This window comes from Apis mellifera, linkage group LG6 (genome assembly GCF_003254395.2).
Source record: "Apis mellifera strain DH4 linkage group LG6, Amel_HAv3.1, whole genome shotgun sequence".
In the NCBI taxonomy this organism is placed as follows: Eukaryota; Metazoa; Arthropoda; class Insecta; order Hymenoptera; family Apidae; genus Apis; species Apis mellifera.
Window position 1 is genome coordinate 8,063,782 of NC_037643.1, and position 20,379 is coordinate 8,084,160.

Genomic DNA, 20,379 nt, shown 5'->3' on the forward strand with positions numbered 1-20,379 from the left:
TAAAAGAGTGGTTAGTAATAGAATACTAAATAACGAAGAAGGATCACGCGACGAGCGAAAAAAAGCGGAGGAAAGAAGAAGGTAGGTTTTCAAATCGAGTTTGAAATAAATATAAAATACAAAAAGATATACATATATATATATAAAAAAGAAAGCAATAGAAAAAAGGGCCACGTGGATCATGGCTTGATCCTTTGGCTCCTCCCTTAACGTAATAGTTTCGTTCCTCGGCTTTTTCCTCTCCAAAAAAAAAAAAAAGTGGGCCAACGTTCGTCTTGCTCTTGAGCGATAAGGATCGTTTGTCCAGCTTTTTTTCCCTTCCGAAACGCGATTACATGAACGAACAATGTTTCTCGATGAAAGAAGGAAAAAGAAAAAGAAAAAAAAAAAAGGAAGAAAGTGAATTGGAACATAAAGACACGTACCGGTCCATCCTCTCGTTTCCTAGCGAAGGGCGAACATCGCAATTTCTTATCCCCCTTTACGCTGATGGCGCGGGTTATGACTTTTATCGTACTATCGAAATCGCAAGACGTATCCAAGGACAGTATGCGAATAGATGGAACGAGAAAAAGGATAACGCTAAATTGGGGGAGAAAAATATACGTATTCGTAACTTTCTTAACGAGAGGAGAGACACGGTGACGCATACTAATGTTTCTATATATATATGTATATATGAAATATAATATAATAATATAATTACGACTGTCGAGAAAGAAAAGCTAAATGGTCGTCGATCCCTACGGTGAAAGATACATTTAGGTTTAATATTTCCTTTCGAAAGAGCGAGTTATTACTCGGATTATTATTTAGGGCTCGAAGAATACATTTAGAGGGGAGGAATAAAGTCGACCGCACCCCGTGGGGATCGACCGTTTCTTTTTCTTTTTTTTCTCTCTCTCTCTCTCCTTCTTCTTCTTCTCCTTTCTTTCTTCCTTGTTCTCGTTCTTTTAGCGATCAGGGAGAAGCCGGTTCACGCGTACCCGCGATGCGCCCCGTATTAAACCTTAAAACATTTTTTTTCTTTTCTTCTTTTTTTCGTTTCCCTTAAGCGCCTTTTCTTTTTCTTCTTCCTCATTTTTCCCCTTCTTTCCCCCCCCCCTCTTTTTCGCCGGTCTATTATATTCCCCTTATAGAACTCTTAATAATAATTTCCCTTTGTAACCGGCGTGTGCAACTGTCCCTGACCACCCGTCGTCCCGTCGACGAAACGCGCGAAAAATACAAAATCTAAATCTCCTCGATAAAATATCATCCATCTTACTGTCGTCAGACTTTTTTTTCCTGACACCATATATATATATATATATATAATATATATAATATATTTATTTATGTTTATATATATAATATATATTATTATTATTAATATTATTATTTATATTATTATTAATATTATTATTATTATTATTATTATTTCAATTGCTATGTCGCTTATATAAAGATAAGATAATACTCTAGTAGCGAGGGAGGCTGGGTGGAACGGGCACGCCGTTTTAATAATACTATCATCTATAAGTAATTTCGCGGCAAATCGAGGGACACGTGACCACTCACCCTGTGTTTTTTCTTCTTTCCTTTCTCCTTTTTAATCTTTTTTCTTTTCGTGCGATGTGTGCCTGTATATATATATATATATATATATATATATATATATATATATATATATATATATATACATATACATATACATATACATATACATATATATATATATATATATATGAGATCGGCTGTTTGTAATATGTGTAGTACGTGTGTATTTATGTATAGGGTATGGGTGATAGTGTATGGGGTACAATTTACGTCAAGTATTTGGGCAATTTGTTCGGTAATCGTTCGCTGCGATTATGTACGATAAGCTCGCAGGCCCCGGAAGTTCAAATTACGTCGATGCATCTGCCGATAGTGTCTGTCGCAATAGTGAAGAATGAAAAGAGTTTTTTCACTTGTCATGAGATGAAAAGAGTGATCAGAGAAGAATAAATATCTCAATGATATATCCCAAGATTATCTTATTCGCTAGTTCGAGAAACGATTTAACGGGATTAATTATTTTGATTAATATATTAAATAAAGTAATATGTGGGAAAAATTTCAAAAAATTAACTATCGGAGGATGTACGACCTTCCTTCGTCATCTATTCTCTTTTTTATATACTCCGATTTATATACTCCGTTTGATTAACACATCAAACACTCTCCTTACGATCACGTGACCTAACCTATCCCTTCTTATTCTAGCTTTAGAGAGTTTATAAAAGATACGAAAACATTATTCAAACATTTTCTGAGATTCTTACATTTTCTTACAAGGAAGAAGAATTATTTACGATTTCTTATGCGTCATTGTATTTGCATTTTCAAGTCTTTTCGTTTTTTTTTTTCTTTTTAAGACGACACGATCAGCTGCTCGTCCGCCGCCATCTTTGAATTATTGGTCACGTGATCGTAGGAGACACGAAGAGCGTAACGATCGAGAGAGCGAATGACCTCTGCTGCAACTGCGCTTTCAAAAGCATGTCTTTATTCGTGAAAATCGAAGCTCGTAATTCCCATATATATATATATATAACGTTGAGAACGATAAATAGGACGTTTACCATGAACGGTTTTCTAAATAAAAATATAGAGCTCGTAAAAATTTTATACATCAGTGTTTGCAAGCACCTTTGATATAGCGTTTTACAATATTTCGCGGATATAATAACGCGATAGAAATTACGGCTTCGATATTTCACGCGCGATATGGTGGAAGAAGGACAACATAGAAAAATATTTAAAAACTATTCGAATCTCGTTCCCATACGTATATGTATATATATATGTATATACATATATACGAATATATATATATATATATAAGAACACCGATCCTCCACCGTGGATTGTCAATTATATAAAAATAATAACGTCTATGTTAATTAAAAGTGTATTATACGTCGATAAAAACTCGATTGATTCGATTAAATTCGATCGATTCCATTATCCATAGACTGCCTTCGATACAAGAAAAAGAATTTGTAGAAAAATACGAATATGACGATGAATATGACGATCAGCGAATGGAATGTTTTATTGCAATATCGAAACGCACTACCTTCGAGCATAATTCGTCCGATTCTGAATAAGTAGCGTCTCTCGATGGTCAACAAGGTTCTTCGCTACTGATGAAGGTAATAAAAAACCCGCGTGCGTGTCAAACATTTTCCGATATTTCGAAGGCAATCTCATAAAATACGGCAAAGCCAAATACGTATCCTTCTTCCACTGTTACACAGGTTCGCCTCGTTCACGATAAGATAAAACGATCTGCGCCCAGTCTCATTGCTCTCCGTTACGCGTCGATCCACTTTGTCCTTCTTTCCTAATTCTTTACGTATAACACGTAAAACCTGCGAGCCGAGATACTATAAGCTACGTATGTTATATTATATCGAGGGTTAAAAGTATGAAAACGATGACAATGAATGAGCGAGTATGTTATTTCATCCCTTTCTCTCCCTCTCTTTCGCGCTCTCTATCTCTCTTTCTCTCTCTCTCTCTCTCTCTCTCTCTCGCGCAAACACACATTACCTTTCTCTTTCTTTCTTTCTTTCCCTCCCTCCTTCCCTCCTTTCCTTCCTCCCTCCCTTCTTCTCTTTCTCTCTCTATCTCTCACTCTTTCTCTTCCCCTTTCTCTCCCACTCTCTCGTTCTATATATTTCTCGTAGAACTTAAAAGCTGACTTCGTTGTATTCGGTCGGCGGGAACGACGCGACAAATAGCATTTATATCGGGGCATTCCCGGCGCGTAGAAGAGGTTATTGGCAGCAGTGGAATTGAGACATTGTGCGCGTCCGGTCCCCCGACGTCGCAACGGGATTTTCGCGCACCGTTTTCTTCGCGAGACGTGCGTGGGGACGCGAGCGATAATAATATTTTTTTTTCTTTTTCTTTTCTTTTGTTTTTTTTTTCTTTTTCCTTCTTTTTTTTTTCCCTCTTATATACGGAAAATTCGGGATGGGCGTTCTCCAGCGCCGTCGTTCCTGGACGAGCCGCCAAAAGTCGGAGAGCAGGCGATATTCACGACCGATCGATGGTGAGAATCCTTATAGAACCGCTGTACCAGGTTGCGGGCGCGACGCAGTTGGGAGCCTGGGGGAGGAGGGGGGATGTGTCCCGCCGGCTCCTGTCCCGGTGCTTAAGAGAAGATGCGGAGCGCCTGTAAGACGGGCCTGGAGCACACGGGGCAGCTCGGGTCGGAACTCTCGCAGACCCGGTTGCCGCAGTCCAGGCAGAAGTGATTGTGTCCGCAGGGGACGAGGGCGGCGGTGACCTCCTTGTCGCCGCACACCACGCATTCCCGCCGTCCACCGCCCAGCAGCGAGTCCGTGGGCGACGTCGGGCTCGCTGACGCCGGCGGGGATGGCCTCGAGGGTAGCGCGACGCCTGGGAACGACCAGATCGAGGAGGCGGACGCCGTTTGGGACTCGAAGGAGGGCGACTCCCCCAGGCCCTCGTCCCTCTCCATGCCGGCGCCCCAAATCGCGACGAGATCGTTGAGCCCGGGCGCGCCGGAACTGCTGGACGAGCTGCTGCAACTGCCGCTGCTGGAGAACGCTCCGCTGGATCCGTTCGAGCCGTTCGAGCCGGGTGGGTCGAGGCAACCGAGGATCGAGCCCAGGCCACCGCGACAGAGCACGCTTAGCAGTTCCGAATCGTCGAGGGTGGTTCCTGTGCCGGTTCTAAGCGCTATGTGTGCCTCGATCTCGCGCCTCGCAGCCTCCACGCTTTCGGGTAGCCCCGTCACCTCGAACACCGGCTCCTTGTCGCGGCTCGGCGTCACTATGTAGGTGTGGGTCTGGTGCTGGATTCTCTTGATGGTCGCGCCCTTCGGTCCTACCACAAGCCCGACTACTCTGTACGGGACTCGTACCTGAATCGTCACGTGGCCCGGAACGGAGGCTGGCGGGCCGGGGGGCGCGCCCAACAGGGCGCCCAACGAGCTCTTGCGGGAGGCACGGATCTGCGAGAAATGCTCGGCGGCCGACAGTATCTCGCGCTTCGCGCGGGCCACGTCCTCCTTGCGCCCGGTCACCACGAACACCGGCTCCTCGCCGCGCACCGGCGTCTTGATGTAGGTGTTGGTCTTCGCTCGGAGCGCTTTGATCTTACAACCTGCAATCAAAACGGGGAAACGATCGTTTAGATCCAATGTTCCTGCAAACCGTGGGATAGAAACAAACGCTACCCTCCAGTTGCGTCACGGCTAGGAATGCGCGCTAAAAAACAACGTTTCGATGTGCGTATCAATATCAGGGCCGTTTTATATATATTTTTTTTTTCCCCTCCTTCTTTTTCGAAGGGAATCGATACGATCTCACTCAGGGGAGCAATCGCGTTACTTTTCCTCGGAGATGAAGGGGATTTATGATTTAACCGTATTAACCGTACGTTGTAATATAAATTTAACGCGTATAACACGGTTTAAAGAGTCCATTCTGTTGCGAACAGGGCCTGTTTTAATGCCTCTATAATAAAAATATATACGTATAAAGTATCGTAATAACACGTCGGTTAAAATACGTTTCAGGTGCTGACACGCTGCGTTAATACGTGGTAACAAGAATGAGATCAAGATATCGGATGAAAAGGATGTAAAGCAAGTGCATTAACTTTATCAATGTGAACGATCACTCGACCACTTCTCCAATTCTCCTTAAACACATATATATACGTTCCTTCGTATCTAAATAAATGAAATCTCCTCCAACCACGGACATCCGAAAACCTATAATATCCTCCCAACCGTATCCATCCAACTCTCCAACAAATCCACGATCTCAGTCGAAGAGTGACAGAGAGAGAGAGAGTTTTGTCATGACGCAACGCGAGATCCACACGCCGCGCTACGAAAAAGGAGAGAAGCTGGAAGAGGTTGGGATGGAAGAAGAAGAAGACGTGAGTAGAGAGAGAGAGAGAGAGGACAGGGTGCAGGAAACTGGAAGGAAGGAGGTCCCGACCCGGTCTGGTCCTCGGTCTCGCAGACTCCCTGGCCTTGAGCCGGCGCAATGCTAGCAATGCAGGTGAACCACTCCTCTACCTTTCCTTCTTCAACGCCCGATCGCCTTCTTCCGTCCGTCTCCGTCCTCAGGCGTCCACCTTTCTCCATCCCGCGGCTATCCTTCGCGGTCTTCATCCTCCTCCTCCTCCTCCTCTTTCTCTCTCTTTCACCAACCTCCCTTTCATTCAGTTCACTCTCTCCTTCGGCGAAGCAACGACACACGCGACTGCTCTCTCCCTCGCATACCATTCGAATCTCTCTCTTTGTCCCTCTCTCTTTCCCCCAGCATTTCCAGCGCGATTTCGCGTTCATTAGGGAGAGTCTTTCTTTTTTTCTTCTTCCTTTTTTTTTTCGATCGAATCTATCGAAAAGCCGGGCCGCGATCGTAAATCACGCGGCGATTTTGAAGTTGATTCAGATAGGAAAGTGGTCGGCCATGGTTTTTCCCCTCCGATCGAGAGCGGAGGAGGAGGCACGGTCGAGGATGGCTCGTGGTCTTCGCGTGTCGTTGACCAAGGGGAGTTTGATCCTTGGAATGTGGAATGGAATGCGTTTATTTCAAAAAAAAGTGTGCATTGAAATTCGCGTGCAACGATACGTCATATAATTATCCGTATCCCAAGATGCATAAATATCGTAACAAAATCTAATAATTTCACGACTCGATTGGCGGAGAAGAATTTAATTAAAATTGATAAGAATCATTTATTATTCCTTTTTCGATCTTTTCTACTCTCAAAAAAAACCAGCCACCGATTGGAAAAAAGTATCGATCGATCGAAATGAGACGAGATTTCCGCCCATTGCTGCACAGAGGTCGGTCGAGAACATTCTCTGTGCGAGGTTTAAACGTTTCCCTTGGTCGGGTACGTAGTCCTTGCGCGACGCGACAATGTCACGTCCATGGCTCTTCAGGGACAGCCGCTGCGGCACAATCTTGACATCGATACGGCCTTAACTGCACGCCACAACGCGATTCGAGGCGTTTAAACGCGAGAGAGAGGAAAGGGACACGAGAGCCGCGACGCGAGGTCGTCTCGGGGGCGCGAGGCGTAATTGCGCCTATAACCAGCCGGAGAGAGCCTCCTTTATTCGCGGAAGTCCGATCAATTCAGCGAATTTTCTCGTGGAAAAACACTGCACTCTTTATTAACCAGTAACCTTAAATACTTTGCGTCTCCATTAATAATTAGAATAATAGATAATAATATCAATTGTTGTTAAAATTTTCCTTTTTTATATTTTCGTTCGACATCGACGATTCGATCGATATGTAATTCGTAAAAAGAAAGTATAATTTTAATTTTTCTTACGAACTCCCTCGTTGCCAGCCAAGATAAAAACCTATCGCGTGTCCGAGATAACGCGGATGCCTGCTCCATCTATGCAATTCCGCGAATCGTCCGGGATAATTCCGCGACAGTTGGCGAAGCATATATTATAATCAGGGCATTGCTCGCGTTCGAAATCGATTTCTCTCTCTCTCTTTCTCTCTCGTCGTAGATTACACGCGCGCATGCTAATCCCAATGGGACCACGGTTGCGAGGCATAAAGGTCAACTTGTGTGTGACTTATGAAAAATTGATTTCGTGAACGACGGGAAAAGGAAGCGGGAAATGATCCGCCACGGGGTAAGGTAAATCCTGTTTCTCAGTTTCATCGATCACCGCTTTATTTTCGGAACCACCATTATTGCGCCGCCACCCAACCTTCTCCAACCGTTTCTTCCTTCCAACCGGTTTACCTTCGACGATTATGTTCATTCAACGGTTACGCACCTTTCCACCCCTTTTTCTGTTTTTCCCTGAATCGCATGAGAAATCATCGTGCGCGGGAGGATCCGGAGAATTGGATAAAATTACTTGGATAAGTTTGCTACGACTTTCGAGGATCCTTGAAGAAATGAATAAAAAGTATCCTCTTCTCGACGAGAAGAAATCTGAGAAACTTCTCTCGTCTCGTTACGTTGGGATCAATTTAATCTCCGTTCTGAGAAAAATTGGAACGGATGAAAACTGGATTTTTTTTATTATCATCATTATTATTATTCCTTTCGCAGATCGATGCGAAACCAAAAATCCCAAGCTCTCGTTCCACTTTATTAACGTTGTAAATCCTCGTCCAAGGATATAATATCGCGTCGCCAGCGCGTATCTCATTCGAGGTCCGATGGGTTTGCCAAAAGTATGAAAGTGTCTCGTCGTTTCTGGAAGGCTAAACAAGGTTACGATTCCTTTGGCTATCGAGTTTTGTTCGGATTATGGTTCGAGTTCGACAAAGGAAGATTGTGTTTGCGACAGAGTTTAGCTTACGAGAAATCTCAAAACTCGTAGTCTTTATTTTTTCGGATTAGTTCTGTATTCTCAACTCGTTCTCTCCGTCGTAAAAAAAAAAAAAGAAAAAGAAAAGGAAAAAAATTGCCGAGAATTTTTTTTCAAAAATATCGGAATGTTTCTCCGATAATATTCGAGACAACAACATTTTTTCCCAAAGTTTCTCGAATAAACGTGAAGAATGCTGTGAAGTAGTAAGAGTTGTTAAATACAAATTATCCATATACGATATTTCAGTATTTTGCATCCGACGTGAGTTGCGGCGGTGAATAGCTAACGCTCAGCTTAAGTAGCTACTAAGAAAATCATAAGGCGAGGGGTTTACCCTTTCGTTACCTGAAGGTGACTGCGGTCCCCTAACATTGAACACGTCCGTTGTATATTAAAGATTATTATAGTCGTCCATCAAAATTTTAATTAACAATTGTGATCAGTTATATATTACAACTTATATCTTAATATTCATAGGTTAGTTAACATTTTCTCGCGTTTTTCTTCCGTTCGATACACGTATAAATCCAAACGAATAATCGAACGTGCAACCAATAACTCGAAACTGATCGATCAATATCACGGTGAACGAAGGGAAGCAAAAACTCTTCTTCCTCAAAATTGGAAAGTCAAAGCAAACTTATCCGAACTTAATCTCTTTATCGTAAAATTCGATCCAAGACGATACTTCGTTCAACGATTCGATCGAGCGAGAATAGAAAGATTTTTTGAGCTGAGCATTTTCAGAGAATTGGATTTAAAGTTAAATTCGAGACGATCGATCGTGGCATATCGAAAGACGAGAAAAGAGGGAGGAAGAAGAAGAAGAGGGACGGAAATTTTCGGATCGAACTCGAAATCGTGCATGCCAATGACTAGGTGCATCGGTTATAGTAGCGATAAAACGCTGCGGGGGAAAGTCGGTCGTAATTCTAGCTGGCAAATTGTTAAGACGAGCTCGCCACGGCACAAGGGTAACCATTATTATCCGTAATCTGAAGAGGCATAAATTTGCCCAAGGATACAACGGCGAGAGATGCCTTGGGCCTGCCGTAGACGAGAAGAAAGACGTAGAAATCGAGGGGAATAAAAATTAGAGGGCTGGCTGGCTGGCCTGTGAACAACCATATCGATGTCCCGTGAAAGCTATGGAAACAGCGTTGGATTGGTGGAATCTTGATTGAAACGAGAACTAGTTTTTATTAGGTATCGTTAAATAATTGCACTGTTGAAGAAGAGTTTCGATATATAGAATAAGATCTAAGTTTCAACAAGATATTTCTGCCAAAGTTTCTACGAAAATTGAAGCAATCTCTCTAGAAAAATTATTATGAAATACATACTTTGTTAAAGATGTATAAACAAAATTAAAAATATTATTTATTTCTTTTGGAAGAATGTATATTTTCTTTGTTATCTCTTCTTGATAATTAACGAGTATTACAAACGATGATCTTGCAAATATATTGCATCAACAAGATGGAATGGATCATGAAAGTTGATCATTCGGAAATATTGCATTATAAAATTCAATTAGATATCAATGATACCACTCTTCTGTGCATTCTCATTTTTTATTATCGGCTTCTCGTAAAATTCATTAGCCATCGGACACACGAAACTCCTCAACTTTCTCAATACAATTCAAATTAGAGAGCGACAAACTTTGAAAACTTCGTTTAATACAGACGGATGAAAGTCGTAGGAACAAAGTTTAAAAATAGAATGAACGTCCATGCCTACGTTTAATTACACTTTTTTTTTTTTTTTTTTTCCAAGTCGCTTAACTATCATGGCTCGAGCAACAGACTCTCAAGTATACTCTTCCAAAGATTCCTCGACATCGAATCTTTCCAACTTTTCGATGGATCGATGGCTCGAGTTTCCTTTCCAAGTTTGAAGGGCAAATCCTATTACGTACGACGTAACAGTTTCTCGGGGAAAGTAGAGGAGGATCCTCTACTCTTTAGGTAGATGATGTTTCGAGAGTTAAACCACGATCGATCGTTCTTCTTCTTTTTTTCTTTCTCATCAGAACGGACAGGTCGGCGAATTTCCGTTTATTCAAGGTTCCCTCTTGTTCCGGAAATTCGCCTAGGGCGAAGCCTGGGCGGTTCCATTGGCTAAATAACTCGGAGAAGGCAGGTGGATAGGTACACGCACACCGATAAAACTGGTACTCGCGTGTAGTTGGAGAACAGCCGGGAGGGAATGGGAGAAGGAGAGGAAGAAGGGAGAAAAGGAGGAAGAATGGGAGAAAGACACAGTTGTTGAAAGAGAAGGAAGCAAGATCGTCGTCGACGACGATCCGAGGACCAAGTCGAAGACGACGAAGAAGAAGAAGAAGAAGAAGAAGAAGACGAAGAAGAAGAAGTAGAAGGTTGCCCCTCGTGGTCTGAAGAAGGTGGCTGCTAACTCGATGCTGGTACCAATGGTTGTGTAGTGGTTCTGGATGGAGGAAGAGAAGGTGGGGCGTGGGTCGCAGACAGTTGAAGGGCCGCGGCCAAGGTGAGGTGAGACGGAGAGAAAAGTGAATGAAAGAGAAAGAAGAGTGAAAGAGAGTGCATCGAGGAGAACGCAAGGCGCCTTTTGCCTTTGTCTGCCTCTATCGAAGGGACGAAAGAGAGGATCCTTTCTTCCTCGTCGTCGAATTCTTCTTCTCCGTCTTTTTCTTCGCCTCCTTTTCTTTCCTTTCCTTTTTGCACGCATCGCGAAATCGCAAAGGACGAAAGGGAAGTAATAGGTTCGACTTTGGATGAATTGTGATACGAATCGTCCGGATGCTCATCAGCGTTTCGATTTAATCCTCCGTCACGCAACGAAGGGATTCGAGAGAAGATAGTTGTGAAAAGCGCGTTAAAAATGGGATAAGCAAGCGAAAAGCGTGATCGACCGCGTTGCTTAGCGTGCACGCCCGCGATAACATTACGATGGATCGCAAAACCGGGTTCGTTATTCCGTTGATTTCTTTCTTATTCATTCAAGGTGCCATTCACGTAGCCGATGCACGTAGTGAAGCACGTGGCCTGTTCTCCGTTCGAGTACAATGGCGAGCAAAGCCCTCTCTCCGGAGAGGAGAGTTTGGACCTTCTATTCCCACGATACGTCACTCTCTTTCTCTCCTTCTCTCGAATGACGTTGCTGAAATCTGCGGCAGCCGTTAGTAGCAGCAGCAGCAGCAGCAGCGGCGGCGGCACGTCTCTTTCCCTCTAGAGGCTGCAGGATCAATAGTTACTCGCCTCTATAACCGGCAGCTGCATTATACACGCTGCTTCAGAAACTAGTGGTCATAGCGTATGGTTCACGTACAACGTTATCGACAGATTTGCGATATCTATTACATGATGAAGTTGTCAAGCTCGTTACTTCGATACAATTACCATTATGCAGGGATTACGCGGTATCAAAAATCCTTTGTAGTTCGCGAAGCTGTTCTCAACATCCTTCGTTTCGTTCCAACTTCCTACAAATTGTTCAAATTCCCACGAATGAGATGTACGTTGATGATGATTATCAAATATATTTGACTTTCAGAAGAGAGAATATTTATCCTCCTGGCGGAAAATTCTTCTACAAAACTATCGTATTTCTTGGAAACGCGCGAGGTTGCATTTTTCGAACGGACGGAGGAGAAGGGAAAAAGAATCGTACGAGAGGGACAGGAACTCGGGGAGCCATCTGCTCGTCTTTTGCTTTAATTACAGCCACCAAATGCCTCGCCCGAGAGGCACTCGTCGTTTCCTCGGCGACTCGCCGACGACCGTGGGCGATATCGACACAAGTCGACCCGAAAAGAACGACGAGGAATTGGAATCGTTCGTTTAAACATAGCTGCGAAAGTTGGTGGAGCAAAATGCTGGAAGATTCTCTTCAAATATCCTATAAAACGTGCAAACGTAACCAATAATTCGAACAAGTATAATATTATTTATAATATTTCTTCACAAATATTTCAAAATCTATATTTCTTATAATATTGTATAGCTAATTAAATTTGGATGTTTAAAAACTCTATTATATTACTACAAAAAAATTTTACCGAGTTCTTTCGATAAAAAAAAAAGAAATAAATGTAAAACATTCCATTAATGAATGGACAAGACCCTGTAATATGTCAGAATTGTTCAATATATCGATAATCTATTCCAAACCGGAAAACGAGCATTCCATTACATAGAAAAACTTCGATTACCATGGCGTTGATTATAGGGAATGAATGTGAAACAATGTTCAGGTAGAAAAAGAACGATCGCTACATCGTGGTAAGTTTATTTAGGATTCGTGGGCCCTTAAGTAGCGGTACCCTCTGGCATCTCTGGACATTCGTGCGTCGGTACGTCCGCTCGTGGGGCACGAGCCGCGCGGATATCACGAGTTTCTCAGGCAGGTCAGTGAAACTGCGCCGTCAAGTTGAAGGCCAACACCCCCACAATGCAACGGCCGAGTACCACCGCTTGCCCCACCATCGTCCGATCCTCAACCACTTTATTCTCTCTTCCCTTTCCGCGCCATATCGTCCCTTCCTTGTCGCATCGCCTCACGGTCTCCCCCTTCCCCCCACATAGTGACCAAGTCGCTGGAACATCCGAGGAAACTCCAATAACATCGATAAACTCTATGAGTAGTTAACTGTCCGCGACGGAGACGAAGCAAAAAAACGAGCAAAGCTACGTCAATCGTATTGGCGGACTTTTATTTACTTCTTCCAATCTTTTTCTTTTATATTTAGAACTAATTATAGATTTCATAACGAAAATAGAATCAAAGTCGCAGATTATTTTGAAAAATTAGTAAAATGGATTAAAAAACGCGGTTATATGTAAATACAAATAAATTAGAAAAATTTTTTAATCGGAGAAACAAGTGTACGAAGCTTCATAGTGATCGATGTGCAACGTGTTCGAATGTACGGTCATGGTGATACTCACTAGCTTCCAGGAAAACCAGTCACCGATTGGCCGGACGCAGCGCCAATCATAGAAGCCCTTTGAAAGTGAGCATTGGCTCGCGAGCTAGGTAGAAACGAGTCGTGGTCACTCGTACGCCGACCACCGAGTCGTGCGGATGCATTATACAGGTGCATGTGCACATTCTTCCTTCTATTTTCCTGTCTTCCCTTTCGCCTTTCTTTCTTTCTCTGTCTCTTATACGTTTTCCTTTATCTCCCTCTCTGACCTCTCTCGAAGGCCAGAAATTCCAACCTCTTCTCGAAATAGATCGATGACACTCGTCCGACAATCTCGCGCGTATGCACGCGTCGCTTCACCGCGTATGTGTGATTCGCGCACACGCACTTACGTCCGTATCTATTCACTTCATATGTATCCGTACACGATCTATAGATGTATCTATATATACATATACATGGTATCCATGTGTGTGAATATAACATATATATACACTCTCGGGGCCGATGTCTCTGAAATAACCGAGCGAGGCACACTCGTCGGACAGGGGAATAAGGTGCAATGCACGCACCCGTTCACTGTGGCCTCTCTTTCTCGCTTTCTCTCCTACCCTCCCACCGCTAATGTCTCTCTTTCTGTCACGTTTGCCTCTTTCTCCGTCTACCGATACCGACTCTTTTTCTCTTTCTCTTACACAAGCGCTGCAACTGCAGTTGCATCCGACAGTGTCTCGAATGGCAGTGGGGGTCACACTATATTAAGATTGAACTCCACTGACACGGCCGCCCAACTGCGTTCATTCTCCTCCTACTCTTTCTTCTTTCTCTTTCTCTCTCTCCCTCTCTCTCTCTTTCTGTTCCGTCACCAGTCTTTCTTTCTTCTCCCTTTCTTTCCGTCCGCACACGTTCAGCTTATCTCTCTTCCACTTTTTCTCTTTCTCTATGCCCGATGCTTCTTTCTCCTTTATTCTCTTTCTCTCTTCACTCTACTCGATACGTCCGCTATCCGGCTTGATACGCGACGATCGGTGTGTGTTTCGTGTTCCATAGAGAACATTCTGAACACACATATATACATATTGTGGAATACATTGTGCGCCGTCTCAAGTCTCGCGATAGAAAAATCAGATTACGAAAGACCGTTGATTTTCTAGACCGCGGGAACGTGTTACGTGTCGTCGAAAAGAATACGAAAGAAATGGCCAAGCTCTCGGTCATGTTACGATGAAGGACGCGGTATTTATTCGACGACGAAGGATTCGCGAATATGCACGAGTAATAAAGACGATATGGAAATCAAATAAAAGCCACTTCCAATAAAAACCACTTAGAAAAATCGTATTTAATTCTTTCTTCCTATTTATCACTACACTTTGCACAGAAAAATTCACAACGGTTTCTTTATCTTGAATTTGAACGTTTTTCGTCAATACGATTCGATCACTATTTAATGCGTTATATCGAAAAGATACGAACGATCCACTTTTATAATCGTTTAGCCCGTTTATAACACCTATGAATATCTACTTTCATCGCCATCAAAGGACACTTATAGCTTGAAAAATACGAAATAAAACTTGAATATTCCTTTTCGTAAACTTTACACAAAATGGCTTCTTCCCTACTCATGGTCAAATTCGTTTTCTCGCTTCTCGACCGCAGTGCGCACCATTGTTGGCGGCCAATTATCGTACTACGCTGGGCAACAGTTAAAGCTGAAACTAATATGGAAGAATGTTGCAAAATAACGAGGCACGCTTAACCCATGGCCGATGATTCATTATTAGTTCACGGATAAGTGTCATGTATATGGTCTACGGGACTTACGCGGACAGCACGGTTCAGTTATAATTACACGATATTGGATATCACGATATTAATGAGCCACAGCGGATATAATGGGACGTGCTGCCCACCGTGGAAGTCGACCACTCCGCCCAACGAGTGGCTCTCTCGATCGTTCTCGAGAGAAACCAAAGGGTGAGTCATTCGTCGATCGACCTACCTCAAACCTTTCTCAACCGGACGAGCGGAGACATGTGCTTCTCCGTCTCTTTCCCTTTCTCTGTCTTCGAGAAAACAGGTAGCTTCATTACGCGCCCAACGCGGCCATATTAGATTTTCTCCTTCGTGCTTTTGCTCGTTCCGCCACCTATCTTCCAACTCTTCTCTGTTGTTTGTCACGGACATAACTGCGCACAATCGCGTACGATATTTTTGTTCACGAACAAATCGAACAAATCGAGAAGGCGTTGAGTAGATTACCTTGTATACGTTTTCATTGAAATACGAAACTAAGGACAACGATGATTGTATATGTGTATTTAACTTGTCGCGAAGTATTTATTGACCGACAAATACACACGTTTCGTGTTTGCGGAATGATTTAGTTACTTCGTTATTGGACGTATTTTTCGAAATATCGTGAGAATTCGAGCAAATATTAATTTCAAACAATTTTAACGTATATATACATTTAAAAGCATGTTAAATAAGTATGTTAAAAATATAAATTTTCCACGAATTATTGTGACAAAAAAAGTGACAAACCAGATACATTTCTAATCATATTTTGAACAAAATTTTATAAAAAAGAATATTTATATCATTTTTTCGCAAAACAAAACCATATTAATATTCTAATTGCATCGATTGATTACATCTTTCTGAATTTCAATACGTTTCTTTCAGCATGTACGATGTTAGGTTAGGACACGATCGTCGCAAAGCCGGGAATAAATCGATTACAACCGAACGTCGACGAAACTATCCCCTGACCTGGAAGAAGGGTGGGAAATGTGCTCGATCCCCAAACTCATGGGTATATCCCATCAGCTGTGCCTCCAGCTGTAGGCCACTTCGAATGCAAAAAAGCACGTCGTCAAGGGGCGAGAACCGTGGTTCGAGCGTGTATCGATCAAAGGTTAGTCTCTGCTCTCTCGTTTTTTTTTTTTTCTCTCTCTCGCCATTTTCTCTCTGCAGATGAGATTCGTTCTCGAGGGAGCAAATAAAATGGCGGGAGACAAGTCATCCACTCTTTTGGTTTAAACAGTAGTCAACGCTTAGTGCTTTTTCCCTTATTTTTCGATCTATATCGTAAAATTTCTTCGTCCTGGACTTTTTATCCCGATATCTCATACCCATCTATCTGACAATGTACCCCTATTTTCATTGGATCTGTCTTGAAGAAACCGATGAAATTCAACGCTGTGAAACGACGTTCCCATCGAAAATGAGATGCCTTTTCTTTATGTGACGCGACCTGCTGTTTCGTTTTTATCCCTTCTCGCTTTGTTACTCGAACCTATTCTAAGTAATTTTTATGTACACAGGTTGATGAATAAGGGGTGCACATGCAGTACATCTGACGAGATGTTCAACCCTCTGGGAACGCAAATCCATCAAAGGTAATGCATCGGTGAATAGAACAGATACATATTCAAGGAAGATTGACGAGGAACGTACGATTCGAATAATATTTGTTTAATTTATTTTTTCATGAAATGCTAAATGTAATGTACATATGAATGGTTGATTGAAATTGAAAATATTATCAATGAGGATACTTACAACTTTGTATGCGATACAAAGTTATGATTTTAAAGAATAAAATTGTGTTTATGCAAAGACAATTGAAAGAATATTCTTTTCAATTGAATACGTCAAAAAGAAGGAAGCATCGATGCATAGATAAGATATTTTACCGAATGGTTGCTGAATATCTAACTTATATAATGTGTTAGAGAGCTTTTAAGATATTGGATACCTGATTGACATCGAGTCATAAAGTAATTCGATTGGATGACTTTCAAATTATTTGAGCAACTTAGTCGGATAGCTTTCATAATGCACGTATTATTACGTCAATCTTCAGTGAATGTAACTAATAAAACTATTAAATATTCCGAAACCGGTAGATAATATTAAGAGACGAATGATTCATTCAATTTTAATTTCTCCATGATCTAAGTTTTACCATTTGATCATTCATTTTTTTAATAATTCTGACGACATAAAATAAGATTTAATATTGCGTTTTAAAAATCGCAAATAAAAATCACAAAAAAAAAATTGAAAATAGAAATTTTTCTTAATTGCTATTTTCATTTCTAGTTAACCATCTGCCGATTTTCTAATCTTTACCTAATTTCCAATTTCGAATCTAACTAACTAATCTTTCATTAATTTCACGATATTCTTTGAATTTTAATTTCATAAATTCTTTGAATTCTAATTTCTTAATTCACCGATAGTTCTAATTTTTTATTTTTTAACTTCAAAATTTCATTACTATCCTCTCTTATCTCGATCAATTAAATTCTGATTTTCTAATAACAAAAACAATTTGTCTTTATTTAAATTCCTAAAATTCCTTCTTCGATCCTCTTAATTAATCAACAATTAATCCCCTATACAACTTTACTACCTTGACAAATCAATCCACCCAAATGATAGTAACCAACATTTGATGGACTCGTTTAAAGTAAACAACTTTTCCAATGCGCGAGAAGTTCGCGTTAAGCGTAATGCGCCTAACGTGCGCCTCGGACAACGCGTTGATATGCGCGCCGCGTATACGTGTCGCCGGTAAAAAGCGCGTGCGACTTATACGCGATCGACAAACATAGAAATTACGGATATAAATCGAGTACGGAGCGATTCCACGCAAACGGTTGGGACACGAAGCAAGAAAACATGTACGCGTATTCATTCGTCCGTTCGTCGAGCAGAAATTACGCTCGAGAAGGAGGCGAAGAGGCCACGAGCGCGGTGGATTTTAGATGCGTTCCCTGATCGCATGCTTCGGCTAGAGAAAACTGCGCGTAACCTGAACGAAGGGAAGTCCAGCCGGTATACGGCGCACGTAAAACGTACGCACGCGATTTCCTGAGAGGCGAGCATGCGCAAAAACCGTGAGGAGCTGCGCGTAATTTGTATACGCCAAGTTTACGTTGAAACGCGATAAAAAGTGCCGCGTAATTTACGCGGCGGGGTTATTCTGCCAACGTTGGGATTAATCGTTGGTTTTGCCTGGCTACCCACGTTACTAACACCCGCCAACGTGTATCCTTCGATGAATTCCCTGTTTCGATTACTACTCGACGCGTCATTCGTTCGGCGTGAACACTAAGGTGGCATATTTCACAGCTTGGAATTAGGTGGATAGTTAACCGAAGTGGGGAATGCGCGGGAAATTTTTTTTTTTTTTTTTTTTTTTTTAGTTATTTAAAAGATTACGAATTTGTAAATTTTTTTTTTTATTATACTATTATGTATTTACGAAATTTACTGTATATCGATCGATAAGGCCTATAACTACAGTATCGACGTATCTTACTTTACTTTACATAACCTAAAAAATTTACATCTATGGAGATATTTTTTATAATTTGTGACAAACCGTGAATAAAATAATGAATTCTTGATTGACAAAAATTACTTGTCAAAATATTGCATATAAAAAATTCAATATTGTTCCACAAAATTGACTATATCAAAAACTTTGGGAAAATTTTCAAACGCGAAAAATCGAAAATTTCTCGACATAAAAAGTATCATCAAGACATCAACATCGTATTATCGATTGAAACCATAATATACAACCACGATATCTTGCGACTAAACTATACTTATATTGCGTTATACCATATAAGTCCGACCACGCCAGACACGCCTATACAACGGTATATAGAAATTTATACGACACGAACAAAAGTTACTGGCTGTATGCTGACGCAACTTTCCCTCCACCGGTGGCAAAAATACTCGAGGTAACGAAAATTAATTTCCTGCGAGATTTCGAGAGACGCAGGAGGCCTCGATTGAACCTCGAGAGAAACATTCCTGCGAATCGGCAGATGATGACGATTCCTCGTGACAGGTCTGCTGCAATTTACAACAATGTTCCCGTCGCGAAACCACCTCTGTCATTTACCCGATGCTTGAATGTCAGATATCGCGATTACGGAATACCGATATCAACGCGACAGGGATATTTCGAGTTAAAAAGAAAAAAAACAGTCGGACGGCACCTTGCATGGGTCACGAGAATTTCCCGCGAGTCAAGGCTGAAACTCGCTCGAAACTTCGCGTCGAGGGATTCCTGTCATTACACGGCCAATTGACGAGATCACGTGTGAAAATGGAGATGACGGGCAGAAGAAATAGACTGACAACGAACATAGGTAGACACGTTCGTCACGACGCGGTTGACTCAGCGCGACTCGCTTTGTCCCTCGACCCGACTCTCCCCCCCCCCCTCCCCACAAGCCAAGTATATGGAGTGGAGTCGACTCGGCGCATAAATAATCGTGCGAAAAAAAATTCAATCCGAGGGGCGCCTTCGCTCGCGCGACTAGCATTTCCTGTTTCGACCCCTTAACCACCGATGGGTATAACTAATTACTTTCGCGGCTCTCTTTCTCTCTCTCTGTTTCTTTCTCTAGGCCGCGGCTGCGCTCGTTATTTATGCCCTCGAAACATTGCGCTAATAAATCTGGGGGAGGGTATGGGCGCCAAAGATAATTTGTATCGAAGAAGGGTGGACAGTAAAATACGAGGGTCGTTCGGTAACTAACGGCTGATTCGTTGCTAAATTTTTATCCCCTCGTTAGACCCCGTGTCATTTGCTTTTTGCCGTTTTATCAACACAGGGAAACAGTTTTCGATATAGTCTTTGCTACTGAAAATATGAGATGAACTGTAGACTGTCGATGGGAGAGATAAAGCGAAATTGTAACGTTGTTGAGAATTTAAGTAAAACACACAAGTTGGGATAAAAATTTTTAATATCCTTTAAAGTTAATCAAATTTTGATACTTTTACCATTCGCTTTATTAATATAAAGTCTTTCTATTATTCCTTTTTTTTTTTTTTTAATACTGAAAAAGAAAATTCTTCGAAATTTTGTTGTTACGTTATTGTGGATATAAATATATAATAAATTAGAAACGATTAAAACACGATGTTCAAATATTCCAGTTAATATCAAATAGTTTGATTAAATGGATTAATCGATGTGCATTTTAATACATTGTGTAAACGAAGTGGTGAAATTAATAGGGCAGGTAATGGAACTAGTTCTTCTTAACAGGTTCGT

General features: G+C 41.7%; 1 protein-coding gene and 1 long non-coding RNA gene across 3 annotated transcripts; one reads left to right on the forward strand and one right to left on the reverse strand.

The window, feature by feature from the left end:
- Positions 1-12,627: 12,627 nt before the first annotated feature.
- LOC102654088 lies at positions 12,628-13,438 on the reverse strand. Its single transcript, XR_410274.3, has 2 exons — positions 13,303-13,438; positions 12,628-12,950 (listed from the first exon to the last, which is right to left on the reverse strand). It is a non-coding gene; the product is annotated as an uncharacterized LOC102654088 (long non-coding RNA).
- LOC102654122 lies at positions 13,305-16,912 on the forward strand. 2 transcript variants are annotated; one of them, XR_003304908.1, is made up of 3 exons: positions 13,305-15,260; positions 15,972-16,203; positions 16,613-16,912. XR_003304908.1 is itself a non-coding variant. In XM_006565413.3 (3 exons), exons 1-3 carry the CDS (start codon positions 15,160-15,162, stop codon positions 16,622-16,624), a joined length of 345 nt encoding a protein of 114 aa, XP_006565476.1. In that variant the 5' UTR covers positions 14,973-15,159; the 3' UTR covers positions 16,625-16,912. The 2 variants fall into 2 exon arrangements, 1 of the variants encoding a protein (XP_006565476.1); XM_006565413.3 differs by having other exon boundaries at positions 14,973-15,260.
- The last annotated feature ends 3,467 nt before the right edge of the window (positions 16,913-20,379 follow it).

Excerpts from the sequence above, each read along its gene's own strand:
- LOC102654122 (XM_006565413.3), top strand. The coding sequence starts at position 15,160 with ATGAGCCACAGCGGATATAATGGGACGTGCTGCCCACCGTGGAAGTCG. Across the intron at positions 15,261-15,971 it reads TTCTCGAGAGAAACCAAAGG|CATGTACGATGTTAGGTTAG; the intron begins GTGAGTCATTCG and ends CGTTTCTTTCAG.